This window comes from Pomacea canaliculata, linkage group LG3, assembly GCF_003073045.1.
Source record: "Pomacea canaliculata isolate SZHN2017 linkage group LG3, ASM307304v1, whole genome shotgun sequence".
NCBI lineage: Eukaryota > Metazoa > Mollusca > Gastropoda > Architaenioglossa > Ampullariidae > Pomacea > Pomacea canaliculata.
In genome coordinates, this window is record NC_037592.1 from 35421290 (window position 1) to 35436430 (window position 15141).

The 15141-nt window shown below is 39.9% G+C and overlaps 1 protein-coding gene across 2 annotated transcripts in view; it reads right to left on the minus strand.

Moving 5' to 3' along the window:
* Nucleotides 1-15141, minus strand: part of LOC112558934 (adenylate cyclase type 9-like) — a 32610-nt gene that overhangs the window by 9538 nt on the left and 7931 nt on the right. Inside the window, exons 2-6 of one of the 2 annotated variants that reach the window (XM_025229704.1) lie at nucleotides 7116-7199; nucleotides 6049-6173; nucleotides 5581-5640; nucleotides 4463-4559; nucleotides 2520-2783 (exon numbers count right to left, since the gene is read on the minus strand). In XM_025229704.1, the coding sequence (XP_025085489.1) occupies nucleotides 2520-2783; nucleotides 4463-4559; nucleotides 5581-5640; nucleotides 6049-6173; nucleotides 7116-7199 (630 nt within the window). The remainder of the gene's footprint in view (nucleotides 1-2519; nucleotides 2784-4462; nucleotides 4560-5580; nucleotides 5641-6048; nucleotides 6174-7115; nucleotides 7200-15141) is intronic. The other variant, XM_025229705.1, reaches the window with a different exon arrangement.

Sequence of the window (15141 nt, forward strand, 5' to 3'; positions counted from 1 at the left end):
AAAGTTGAAAAGCAAAGTAATTTTGAGGAATTTGTATTGTGCAATGATCTAAATGCACTTGTTTGAAAATAATTTTCCACTTATGTTAGCGTTTAAATGGGCAAGCTCTTTTCTATCAAACAGCTATCAGCATAAACAGAGCCTAGGCCACTAAGCTCTTCAAACCAGAAATCTAATTTCTGTTTCATTTTTTGCTTAACAATTAAATCTAGACAGTCAACATTTTCTCACCTGAAGTACAGTAGGCACACTATTAATGAGTTCAAAAGCAACGTTCAGCCTACATGTTACAATCCTCACAATCAATGTGTGTGTATATATAGTACCTATTCTTACTGCTATAGTACATATCAGACTAGGTGAATGAGAAATAGAAGAATGAAATACAAAAGAATGTAGAATGAATCCTCCAAATACATGATGAAAATAATGAAAGAAATTAGAAGTAGCTATCAGCTTATTCTTATGCATTCAGTGCTTCCTACTTTCAGATCTGAAGGAAAAAGTGAAATAGTAGAAAGTCTGGCATTTATCTAGTGATAACCACCACCCCTCACATCTAGACCTAAAACTATGACACATTCACAACGTCAAATACAAGATGCAGGAAGAACCGCAATTAGGAATTTCAAAAGTATTTGCACCGCTGCCATTATTTGAGATAAGGGTCCTTAGAGGCAACATATTAAAATCTGGTGAAAGCCTTATTTTTAATCCTACCTTACTATTATGTAGAACTTCATGAGATGTGTCATAGGGTGATTCTCAAGATACATCCATGAAAATATATTTATGTTTAAATATAAATATATTTATGTTTAAATATAATAAATAGTGAAAAAATCTTTTTCTTGAGTTCTAACAATTCTCAGTTGGTTTTTTTTTTTTTATCAACACCCCTCCAAGGATTGCTAATCTAGTTTGAAAGAAAATTAGTTATACAACATCATACATCATTTTACAGTTATTTTATCTGCTACATTAAGGCCAAGTTTCTTTTCAGAAAATTATTATGAACATACAAATAAAGGAAATAAGAGAAAATAATCACCCACAGAAAGAGAACTTAAAACAAACTAGAATTACTATAAACATGGAGGCTGCACTGAGTTTATTGCCATAATTCTTTACCACTTAATACTCTTTACTCTTTTTTTTTACGTAGTCGTAAAGCTGTTACTGATTCTCTCTCTTTTTTGCAAATTACATGCGTATCAAAAATCTGTGTGCACCTTATTCTGAATACCTATCAGTTTCATTCCCCTCTCTCTCTCATCACACATATGCCCACACACAGTATCAACAAGCTATTTCATTATAATTTCCCATGATAGAATGCTAAAAATTTCAATTACATTATTATAGAAACTATCAATAAAGTATTTTATAAAAAAAATCTTCACTCTATGAAAGTTTTATTCTAATCTTCCATACCTGAGATATTATTTGGGTATCACTATACTGACATTATGGTGCACTTGTAGCAAAAGTTTCACCTTTATTGTTCTCATAGATCTCCTTTAGTGAATAACTTACCTCCACCCAAGCCAAATCTTGTTCTCTTTAACAGAACATTTATAAACATTGTCATTAACGGTCAAGAGCGAAATAATGTAGGTTTAAAGGGAAAGAACCCGCGAAAGTAAAAACCACAAAACATGCATATATGGATGCTCCCCCTTGCACCGACTTGCATTTTGTCATGCCATGATATCGTCTAGTCGGGGAAATCAAATATGTCATGAATACATCGTAAAAGGGGTACTGACAAAAGTTGGGGGACGGTTTTTTTTCTTGTTTTGTTTAACGCCAAAATCGTGTCATTATCTGGGAAAATTGTGATTTAATGTTTTATAACTCTTATCCACTAAATACAAGAAAACAATTACCATAATAACAAATGGGTTTTTACAAAAAATGTTTGATTATTAAACAAGAAAACCACACCTGCTCAGACAATTTGCGCTGCACAAATTTACAATTTTGAACATGAATTTTAGTGTGAACTGTTCCTCTGTATTCAGACCATCCTGTAGACTGACAGCTTGATATATGTAGAAATGTGTTGATGGGGGACAAGAAATTTCATGGAAATGACAACTGTGCAGAATCATCAATGCTTCCCCATGTGATTACAATATATCTGGAGCTGACATTCTTTTGCAACTGCCTTTAGCTAGTTTGTATGACAACTAAACTGGAAAAATGGTTACCTCTTGGAATGGACAAGGGGAGTGGATATAATCCAGTGGGCAGAATGAGTAGAAAACTAAGAAAAAAAATCACACCTTTCAATGGCATTAGCTGGGTGTGAGGAAAGATCATTCACAGTCTATGCATTCTTATATGGTAACACTACAGCTCCCCTACCCCTACACACACCATTTTCATGCTCTGTGCAGCCTCATCAGTAACAGTGATAGTTAGGCAGATACACGCCTGAACAGACCGCTAATAGGAAAAAGCTGAAGCAGCAGAAGATGTGGGCAAGCAAGGTGTGGGAGATGATTATCTTTAACCTGCTCTCTGCTGAATGATGGTGCAATTCACACTGTTCAAATGGCCTTCAGCAGGAAGGTTTGTGAACAAGGAGATAAGGAGGAGTGAAGGATGGGTATAGAAGCTGGCAATGCAAGGGAGGGCAATGGAGGTGGTGATAATGATGGTGCTGGTGCAGCATGCTGCCACAGAGTTGCACTCTGAGGATGGTTCTTGGTGCATGGTCAGGGAAGAAGGTGGCACTGAGAAAGACTGTGCCTGAAGTGCCAGCTTAACATCCTGGCCTGCAGACATGATGCAACAAACACAATGCTACAGAGAAACAATTTCCATTCAGTCCAAGCTTGCCATACTCAAACCAAACAACAGTCTACATATAAGATTTGCGATACAATACAGATGCAAAACAAAGTCTATTTTAATGTATTGTTTAAAAAGAAAATAGCAGAGAGTGTCGGTGTCAGTGAAAAAATCAGTAAGAAGAAGTAGCAATACATAAACTATCAGAAGAAGAAATGTGTAAAAAGAAAGATATATGACATTTAAATAACAGTTTTTAGTTTCTTTAAAAAATTTCACAAATATAATATAAAAACACATTATAAAGCTTCAAGTATAAAGTGGTACCTAAAATAATGCATTGCACTTTCTGAAATTTCTCATGAAAATCACTTAAAATAACCTACTGATTACTGAGTATGTCGAAAGCTTTGTTAATACTTTTATTTCCCCAACAAAATTTTATCTCCTTGCTACTGCAATTAAAAATCATAAACATTGTATTATAATTTTCTGCTTTGCATGATAGTTTTACATATTTCACCAACTAAGAGCTGCGTTTATATAAAAATGTTAAGAAAAAAGCAGCATACACTTTAATTGGCTCCATTATTATCTACACTTTAATTAAAATAACTATAAAGTGAAAATTGAAAAAAAAAATATTTTATCATTATCAGAAAGTAAAAATAAACATTCTTTAAAAAAAAAATTAGGTGTAAAAAAATGTAGTTTACTTTTGGTAATGGAATGTTCTGATGATAAAAATCGTGCAAAAAAATGCAGTTTCAATAAATAATTCAGATACATAAAATTGCACATACTTTAACAACTGATAACTCTTCTGAGAGGCATATGTCCCAATGACAGGTTTGCTCAACTACCCAAATAATTGACTCCAGAAGGCATTAATGCATGAACACACACACACCTTTTACACAGTGTACACACATTACTTAGTTTCTAAATTTTCAAGGTTAACACATAATTTGTTCTTCTGAAACAAAAATATATAAAAAGAGAGAGAGAGAGTGTGCACATTTAACCATGAACCAACAAAAAGTGTACAGAAACGAAATATGTACTGGAACTACCAGAATGTTCCAAAAGCTCTTTAAGAATTTTACATTAAAAAGTTTAAGCAAACACCGCTGCTCAAGATTCACTTCTAAGTGACATATACTTTTATAAACTGTCCCTTTCAAGGTACACTCCTGTACAGTGCACTTTTTTCCTAAGACAACCTTTATGTGTGTGTGTTGATGTGTGCAACTCTGTGGATGCACAAACAGGCATTCTCTTTGAGAAGGTCTGTGCTTTCATACAATATGCTTAGGTTCTTATCCTCTTACTCAAAGCAATGGTCATTATCAATCCGTCAAAAACCTCCATCACCAGTGCCTCCATGGCTGCCATAGGACGTGTGCAAAAATCTGTTTTGCTAATTTTTGAGGCAAAATGGGGTGGGAAGGGAAGAATAGTCTTCAAACATAAAGTGCCGAAGAAGTCACATAAAAATGTGTAGAATGCTTTATCAGTAATGAAGGGTATTGTGCTCTATTATATGGTACAGTATTTGCTCAGCATAAGCAAGCCCAATGTTTACAGGTGAAACCAAGCGCTCTGCATCTGCCTGAGGAAAAGTGTAAAGATAGTTACAATAAAGCCAGTCCTTACAACCAACCTTTTTCATCATTCTTGTCTATATCAGTTGCCTCAAGGAAGCCAGTGCTGTGACGGCGACTGAGCAATGCGACTGGTGAGACGCCATCAACATAGGTCTGAAATAAAGAAGTTATTTTTATCTTCAGGTTAAAATGGACTTAAAGCCCCAAACACAAACTCTAAACAAAAAAAAAAAAAAACAAAAAAACACATACTTCGTCAAAAGATGAACTACAGTAGTTCTAATTTGTTTATAATTTACCTGCAGGTAGTGAAAAACTGTAAGAGTAATAAAACTATTTTGGAATTTAGAGAAAATTTGTTTCAGACCTTATACGGCGATAATTAGGTGCAGGGCAATTTATGTTTCACATACATATATAACTCCCATATATGCAATTTATATGCAACTTCCCAATCTCAAAACTCATGAAATGTAACAAATGTGTTTCAAGTGATGAAAAAATTATCAAATAAGATTTTTTACATTAAAGTAGCGAAATTTCGTTAAAAGGAAAAAAAAAAAAAACTGCAGGGAAACAGAAAACCCAAAAGAAAAGGGCAGATGTACAAAATTACAGGCACTGCTTTCTATGTCATGACAAGTATTTTTGTATCCTTCTCTGTCATCAGACCCCTTTATGTTTCACCAGCTACTAGGAAAGCAAGATCAAGGAAGAATGCTCTACATTCCATTTATGATGCAGGCTCTCCAAAGCGTGCTCTAATACTTGGTCCACTTTCTATGTGGTATTAAGATATGATCACAGGCATTTTCTCTATTTTCCCAGAAAGAACTAAACATCACTAAAAACAAGCTGAATGCATTACAAGAACTGCACTGTAAAGAAGACTTGCAGAATTCAAAATCTTATTGCTAATGTCTCTTAGTTCCTTTCTGCACATTTCCAGGTGGTGTAAAAAGTAGCTGAAGTTCACCGAAATATTAAATATTACCTACTATTTGAAGATGAAAAATGACAAGGATCCTCCCAAAATTTTTGTGTTCTTTGACATGGCAATAGTTTATGTATAAAACACTTTTCTACACTCTTAGACATTGGCCTTAACATACTGCTTTTTACAGCATTAAGTATTGTGTACAAAACACACATTCCTGACAATCATTTAAAATACCTCTCCTTCCAAATGATTAGCAGATGTTTCTGACATTCCAGGGGCCTCCTCTTTTCGCTCCTGTAAATAAAAAAACAAAGTAACGGTAACATCCTCCAACCAAAATGTATTTTTCTTGATCCTGTTCCTTATTTTACATATTTTATAAATGACTACCCTTTTAGAAAAGAACTTTGTTCTTAAATTTTTCTTTTTTTTTCCCTTGATTATAACTTTATACAATATCTGTCATAATACTGTTATTACAGTAAGATGCATGTCTTGCAATAAAGTTCTATGTGATAACTGCAGCTGTCATTTGTAAGTTACATGCATGGATTGCAATAATACTCCAAGTGATCAATCTCTTACTTATTTTTGTGAAAAATGCACCAAATATCTTTACATTCTCAAATGAATGCACTCTAACAATATTAAGGAATGCTCTCAAAAGTTTTTATAACATACTAGCTGCCTAAAATATATTACCACAGCATTTGTCATGTCTGGCAGATCAACAGTGATGGTCACAGACCGAGAAGCTTGAGGCAGGTTCTCCTCAGAAGCTGCCTGAGCCCCTGGTTTTACTCCAAGGATGAAATAAGTTTTGATAACTGAAAAACAGTGCAAATGGTTAAATATCTGGTGCACACACTCTTTGACATTCATACTTGCTCTTAGGCAAGTTGCATGTATAGTGCACGTATATTTACACAGTGATCATGTAACACAAACAGTACACTTGTTCAGTAGTCTGTACATATCAACAATGCATCTTCTTCCTCCTTCCATACATCCATCACTGCATGGATTTAACCCTTCACCTTCCCCATTACCTTGAATTTTGAGGATTCATTTACTTGAATCTTTATTTTTCTTCTTCTTCTTCTTTTTCTTCTGCAGCTGCATTCCAAAGAATATGCCTGTCAGACTTCTAGTTTTGTTGCTAGCATGAAATGGACTGTCTTTTCCAGAGGTTTAATTAGGTGCCCCAGAGAATGTCTGCCAATATGGCTCCTTGAGGAAACATCATTGTCCATGCTTGCTTGTGTAGTGGGCAGAACTGCAGGACATGCTCAGAGGTCTGTGGGCCTGTCTTGCATGGGCAGTCTACAGTGTCTGACAGCCCGAGGCTGTACGTGTATGAATGCATCTCTAATCATAGCTCAGAAATAAATCATTGTGAATATGGATTACCAAGGGCTTGGACTATTATGAATAAGGCTTACCAAGGATTTGTAGCTTCTTCCTAATCTTAGATTTTTAAAACAGCAACAACTCATGAGTAAACTGGTTCATCATAACTGCTGCAAGAGATGTCCAACTCAAGAATACTACATTAGTTCCCTAAATCAGGATATTTACAAGCTGTTTGTGTGCAAACAATCTTTATTTAACATATTTCCCTTGGGGCATTTACTGCACAATGCTGAAGCTACTGCATCAATTGACCGAAAATCGCATGTCAGCTTTATTTGAAATCCAGTTTTCATTAATGTCTTGAACTCAAAACACCACAGATATCTATTTCTTTTTTTTAAAGATTTGACACCCACCTTTTCGGTCTTCCTCATGCTTAATGGTGAAGCTGGACTGTTTGGGATCATAGTGCTCAATCAAAATTTTGCGTGTCCTGTTGTCTGCAATAGCAAGAAAAAAAAAAAAAGCTAGTGGGTATGACATTACTCTTTACTCATGTCTTTTCACTGGGTTTTTGAAAGCTGCTGATGCATTCAAACCTACTTCAATAAAAATAATATGAGATTAAAAGCTAGCAATTGTATAATTTACTGAAAACAGAAATTTACTGTAAAGCAAATAAGGTGTAGAGGGGAAATATTTACAGTCAAGAACAAAATGTGTTGCGCTCACTTCTGTTAATGTGAAAGCGGCTCATGCTCTTGAACATACTTCTATAAAAGTAATATGCAGATTTGGGGCTAGTGATATGACAAATTTACTGTGATGTGCTGTACAGCAAAGAATTAAGCCATTATACTTCCACTTTTGGAAGTGAGGACCAAGCACTACCCTGAAGAACTGCCTTCAAAATGCTAACATCACTTTTTCACCCATCAAATTTACAAGCCCCCCCCCCTTTTTCTTTTTTTAGGTAAGCATTATCTCCTTACATGCAGAATGAATGCTAGCCTTGACTATCCCATGCATGAGGGTCATCTTCTTTGTAACATTTAAAATTTTTTTCATCAATTTTAGAAAGTTGAAATCCACATTAGCATTCATTTCTGCAATTGTAAGCAAATAAATGTCCTACTTGCAGTACTTCTCAGATGCAGGTTATTTACTAGCAATTTCTCAGCGTTGGAATAAACCATAGTATTAAAACACTGGTTCTTAACCGGGGTTCGATCGAGACCCTAGGGGTGGTGAGTCGGTCTCAGGGGTTCAGTGGAGCCTCCGCCATGGAGGTCAAGACACACCCTCAATTTGTGATGACACTAAAGAAGGGTTCGGTGAATGTGCATATGAAACTTGTGGGTTCGGTATCTCAAAAAAGGTTAAGAACCACTCTATTAAAAGTTGAAATGGTTTTACTGTGGTTTGATTTTTCATGTAATATGCACACATACACACAAAAGCAAAACATTTGTCCCAAGAACATGTACCCACACTGGCAGGCACATTTGCAAATCATGTTAAGATAATTTAAGCTCTGAAAATTTTGGAATTTATTTTATTTATTTTTTTTTTGTAAACAAATAAGTGTGCAGTCAAAATACCATAAGATGACATTATGCCTGGTTATCAATGTGTTCTTTTGGGAGGTCTTGTCAAGTTGACTGCTGAGGAGATGGCCAGGAGGTCACCACCAAAGGAACTTCAAAAGGACACATTCACCCACCCCCTGTTAAGTTCTTTTAAAGTACATTGTGAGACTTGTACTTCAAAACAAATGAGGGGTCTTCAGGAGGGAAAGGAATTAGTGGAAGAGTGTGAAAGTTGTAAATATATTGTTAAAAGGTGCATTATTAATTTCATTTTAATTCCTAAAACATGGTAACAACCTTGTGCATCTTTGAGCAAAATCAAAATTCTTTTTATCTCTTGACAACCAAATATCTCCAATGATTTCAAAATTGCATAATTGGGATGCTTAATATTTCAATCCCTACACAAAAGCTCCTAATTAGTGTGCCATTAACAGAATGTATGACCAACGTTCTGCAGGAAAATGAGATATGAACCGCTTGATGCACTCTTGGCCCGAATGATTTGCTTCTTTCCAAAGAAGGCAGTGGGAAGAGGGAGGGGGTTCATCAGAACTCCAATCATCACCTCTGAACAACCACATACCCTCACTCAACAGTTTGCTTTCACGGCCTTTCCCCTCTACCCCTTCTTGTCCACTCGCTAATTCCATTTCGTTAGTCTGTGAGGTCTTCCGCAGCCCAAACACACCACACCCCGAATGTGTTGAACTTCGACTCTTCATCTTTCTTTTGTTAACGCGTTAGATGATTTTCTTTATCCCACTGACGACTGGTTAGTTCAGTGAAGCCGATGCAGGGTAGCAACAAAATTTTGTTATTGTATGCCGAAGGTTAATTGTTAAAATTTCATATTTTACGAGTTCGTAAATGTTTATTTTTAATGTTTTGTTTGATCTAAATTTGTGTGGAAGCAGGTGCTTGCGCGCGCATTTTAGCTTGCAAGTTAAAGAATTGTATACTAAGGTTACTGCATAACCTAAGCGTTGGGGTTGGGTTCGTGGCAGATTAATTTTTTTTTTAAAAATCCAGTTTTCAAAGCGAAGCCAAAATGTAGAAGACTAAACGGAAGACGAGCAGACGACGTTGAGCGCATGCGCACACGGATGATGTACTCCATCCTCTTGTACCCACGGCTATCCGTTGTCACGACTAACACAGAGACCCGAGTGTAAGGTAATAAACAAGAATCTCCCATTCTGTTTCTGCCGCCACTGAATGCAGGACTGCTACGATACACGGATGATGCATTATTAATGATCCCGCTGGGAACGTGGCTAGCGCTCGTACGTGTGGTCGGCAAGCAATCACAAAATTGCTCTACACATAAGCACACCGCCACCCGGCTGCAGCCAGTCTTCCCGCTGTCTAAAACCTCGCCATCAGCTGCCAATGCCGTGTCAAGAGGTTACACGATGGTTTAAATCAGACAGTCGGCCACTCGCCATGCTTACTCCACCAAACAGGCGAACATCTGCGAAAACCTTGAACAAATCCCACAGGAATGAAATTTCCAAAACGGTCCAGCAGCTACTGGGCACTGCTTACTGAAGTCTGTCTGCGGCGAAGAAAAATGGGAAATGCTGGGTTTCCAGTTCGATTCTCAATTAGTCATACATGGTATCTTACAAAGGAAATTCGCTGAAGTCGTTTCACTTTACCTAACAAATAATAACATTAAACCTCTGATGGTAGCCAACTATACACTGTTCACGTTGTACGTCACGCATGTATCGTTTCCTCTTCGATACATGGCTTGGAAACGCCCGAGATGCTCCAAATGAGAAAGAAGCGGCAGTCAGTAAACTTGATGTATAGATCTGCTCGGAAAAAAAATTAAGTTTTCATGTCTGTCCCAAGTGGAAACTCACTTTCAGATTCTGTGTTGTACTCTCTCCTCTCCCCAAACGCCGTATTTCTTTTGAAGACGGCAGCAGCGCAAATAATAATCATAATGAAGATGAATGCATTCTCTGTGAAGAGGGGTTCAATGCGCTGTGCATGAAAGACTACAAGCAAAACGACAACTGAACCATACAACAAAGAAACACAAAATTCATCAAACTGACGACACCCGTGACAAACATGAATAAAGTGCACTGACGAAGATGAAGAACTGACGAGAAAGCAGGAGTGAGCGTGATTATGAAATATATTTCTTAAAGAGGTAGTAGGGCTTGAAGCCGGACTTGAAAGCTTCCAACAGACTCAGTTCGAAAAAAAAAAAAGGGGCCGAGAATTACAGAAGATGGACCAAGGGAAGAAGGATCGCCTGATGCGTTGCACAGAGAAGAGGGCAACACAAACAGACCGAAGAGACCGACTCGGGTGGTAAGGCGTCGGTAGCTCACACGGGTATGGTCGGGTAGCTTAGCGTGGCGATCTTATGATCAATGCCAGCTTGATTATCCAGTGTATAAGCTCGCGATGACGGGTGTTAGCATGGTCTGCTTGCTGGCTACGGAAGACAATACGAGCGACATTATTCTCAGCCCTGTAAATTTTGTCCAACAGGCTATTATGGAGATTGACGAGCAGATAGTTTCTGTAACCCAACCGGCATCACACCAAAACAGACATGAACATTTTGGTGACGGAAACTGATAGGAAAGGTCGCGGATGTGACATCCTGCGAAGCTCAAGGAAGATGAGACTTGCACACTGCACTGACGTAAGTCTTCAGACAATGATGCGTCGATGATAACACCGAGATTGCTCATGGCCTGGGAAAGAGATGCCCACCCCAGAGAAAATAAAAGTGGTAGAAGATGGAACAAATTTCAGTCTATTTGCAGAGAAGACCGTGCAATAATATCAGTTTTGTGGTATTTTATTTCCAGTTTGTCGGTGGATATCCAGATATCCTGCTGGTTTTTGTGTGGTGGTGCAGACCTGTTAGAGATGAAAAGCAATGCCAGACACTAGCAGTACAGCAGTGTGGTTGCGACACTCACTTGTCACCACTGCAGTACACCTGGTTTCTGGTCTAGTCTGTGACACCTGTTCACAGGGCTACGTCGGGGGTTTCCTGCCCTCTCATAGGGCGAAATCACCTCTAGACGTGAAGCAGTCTTCCCACCAAAGAAAGCAGCCAGCAGCATGTACATCAACATGCACATGGTACTGCATGCTGGCGAGACCAAATGGTTTGACCAGTCGACAAGTTGGCAATGCGACTGATAACTAGGATCAAGTCAAGACAGTCGTGCATGAGGTGAATCGCAAAAAGCAGGGTATTTTTGTGACTATATATCACTTTAGTCTGCGACTTGGAGACAGGTACACATTCCATTAAAGGCGCTCCGAGAAAAATATCAAAACTAGGGTTGCGATACTGTTGGTCCGGCCCTGCTCTACCCTGCCATGCCCTGTGTTAGTTCCCACCCACCCCACCCAAGAAAATGTCTGCAGAAAAGATCAGACTGCTCCAGAGAAATGGCAGTAGGCAGAGTGCAGACATCTTTGTACCTGCCTAACATATGACCCACAATCCGAAACAAATCCTTGTCTGACCTACAGTCTTCTAGCTTCTCATTGGCGTGTCGACTTTTTTTTTGGCACTAATAATTCAAGTTCTTTATGATCCCCCTGTGACACAGAAACATTTCTGTAGACCGCCAGGCCCATTTTTCTCCACCGATATTTCAGCGCGACGCCCCTCTCTCCTTCCATTCCTCACATCAGAGATGGAGCACAGGGAGAGGCGGTCAGCGACACCGAAAGAGAGTGGTGAGAGAAACGTGCCTGTACAGTACAACAGGTAGTCGCAGGTTGTACAGGGACACTAGGTCTCCGAGCTATCGCTGATAATCTTAGAGATATCCGTTCAGAAGGCGGCGAGAGTAATGAGGGCTAAGTTACGGGAGGTGACAACACGTGTAGCCTGCACAGGCCGGTTCAATTCCAGGCTGAAAGACACTGGAAAGTGGTCCGATAGTAGCATAACATAACAAGGATGGAGCACACCTTGTCTTCATGCATAGAAATTCGAGGACACGCTGGTGCTATTGTGGGATGCTGGATCACTGCACCAGGTTGTACTCTTGCGTGAGTGATTTTAGACAATTTAGACAATGATCAGCTAGACAGTTAAATCGAAAATTAAAATGGCCGATGACAACAGGGCTGGTATTCGCGGGTTCGTGCTGATCCAGGAGTCGGGGAAATTCAGAGTCCACAAGCTTGTTCGATTAGATGGTGGCCGATAGAGACAAAGGAACTTCATGGGACTGGCCAATGTAAATTATTTCCACCTGGCAGAGTTCAAAGGTGCTGAAGCTGCCATCGGATGTTGAGACAATGCGCACTCTTTGAAGGAGGACAGCAATTCCACCGGCGTGCGACAGCCTGGAACAGGAATGAAGAATAAACCTGGAGGTGCGAGTTCTTGCATCGTCCCCTCCGGCAGGGTTTTACCAGGTCTCCGTGATAAAGATAGTATCACTAGTGGATTCAAAACTGAAGTCAGACCTGAATTACTGTGATCGCCAAAGCTCAATTCTCTATTAAGGCAGGCAATGTACTGACCAGTGGTCGGTTGGCGCTCTGTAAGAAACTGCACATTCAGCGATCTGCATAATATCCTGTATAACTATTTGTGAACCAGACCCCATACCAATAGTGCTTAAAGCTATGAAGATCTTTGAGGAAAACGAAGTGAAAATGGAAAGAATCTGTCACACACAATGAGAAAGAGACCTACTAAAAGTGGTCCTAGAATATTTCTAGCGCCAACCACCACCTGCACTTGTTTTGTTACAGGCAGTGATATACCCCTGTAGTGACTAGTTTCAGTCCATGGGCGCCGTGTAAAACGAGTTCACAGACATTACCATTTCGTCTGGGATTCGGGCCAGTAAGCTTGCGGGCACAGAATAATGAAAGCAATCCGCTGATAGAATCATGTCTACTCCGACGTTAAGGTCTTTAGAAGCGCCTATTGTCCACCACCAATCAATACCAGTTCAGTATATCGTTCCAAACCTGCTAGTTCCATTAGGCTGTCACTGGCACTTTTCTTCTCTGCACATCCCTTACGCCTCTTCGGGATTTCTTTTGAAAGGGGAAAGGCGATTAGTGTGCTCGTCTTTTCGTTGCACGAAGTACTCCGATAGTTTCTTTTCTTCCTACCTCATAAGTCGGTGCCTGCACTACCACCCACTCTGTCCCACCCAACATTTTTGGGGCAGTTTCTGCAGTCTCATAGTTCGTATTATATGTTACGTAACATCAACGGCTCAGGTCTGTAAGCAGGAACGACAGACCATTATTTCAATTCAGTTGCTACATGACAACGAGTTGTTTTTTTTTTTTAAATTGCCGTTTACAAGTTAAAACTTGTGAATTAAAAAAGGGTTTGTACTTCGATTCTGACAACGGACGGGAAGCTCATGCACAAGTACTCTACGGGATCCTCTTCAAACCACCTCTTCTCCCCTCCAGTACCACCACCCCTAAAAAACCTGAAGCCTCCAGTGCTGCAGCATGTCTGTAAAGCATTGCTGTGCCAGATCGTTGAGCTCTGCCTTGGGGCTGGAGCTGCTGCGTAACTCTACACCTCACGCAAACCGGGTGCGAACTGAAAGCTCGTGCATTTACTTCGTGTCCCCCCCCCCCCACACACACACCACTCCACCCCCGAGCACAGGACTCGATACGCTGCGGGGCCCCCGAGACCCTCCCAACACCCAGGTGCGCTTTTCTTTCACGGTCAGACGTCGATCAGATTTCCAAGCTTACGAACATCTCTTCAGACACCGAGAAACTGCGTTGATGTGTAAGATTCTTGATGTTTTCAATATTCTTAAAACCCACCGAACCACGCCTGCATGTCTGGAATGCAAGAAAATTGTCGGCCGTGTATCTTTTACACCTTGGGTAAAATTAATCCCCGCTCTACCAAGATAATGTTACTTTTATAAGACCGTATCGTCCAAGTGCAGTTCACCGCCATCTGCCCAACGTGAACGCCATGCCCGGAGACAAAAGCCTCCCTCTTCCAGCATCGTCCTGCACGCTGCAGTTCGGGGCGGTGCGGTTAAAGATAGTAAGTATCTCTTTGATGCTCGCCGCGGCCCAAACAGCCCGCCTTGCTTGTGCAACGTGTGTCCGACTCGTCAAAATTCTTGGCGCGAAAAGCAGACGCCGACCTGATTGCACAGACAAACGCCACGACTGTTCCAAAGTACACTCCAGACAGTGCTAGTGCGGTTGTTTCTCTTCAATACATGGTCAGAAGTATTTTCTCCCGGCTGAAACGTAACAAAGACATTCAATTTATTCTAAAAGCAACACACAAAGCGGCGCCCTCACGACGAGTTCTTTCCACATTGATGGCTGCACGTGCAGGAACCAACATTCGGCGGGAAAATGACGTTGGCTATCTAACTGATATAAAGTTCATGCTAACCAGTCTTTAATGTTGTATTCACAGCTTTCTTAACCGACCACAACCGCCTTGCCTAGTTCTATGCGTACTTTGCCTGAGGTGAGAACGGGGGTTGACGAGTTACAGGGCGTTACACGTGTGACCTGTACAAGGGGTACATAGGTGTAACCACTGTGCCGTCTTTCTCAGCCAAGTCCCAGACTCCTTTGTCAAAATAGCGATTCCACTGATTGCTTTTAGAACCGAAGACGACACACTTTATATACTTGATATACTGTATACTCGGGAACAACATCTATATTGTGGCTAATTCATACTACGTCAATAAGAAACGGAGCCGCTGAAGATACTGCAGACACATCAGCTCACTGCTACACACCACATAACTGAAGTGATATTAAGAAAATGCCGGCTTCGGATGGCATCTCATAAGAACCAGACGACGCCTACAACACTGTAGCCGGT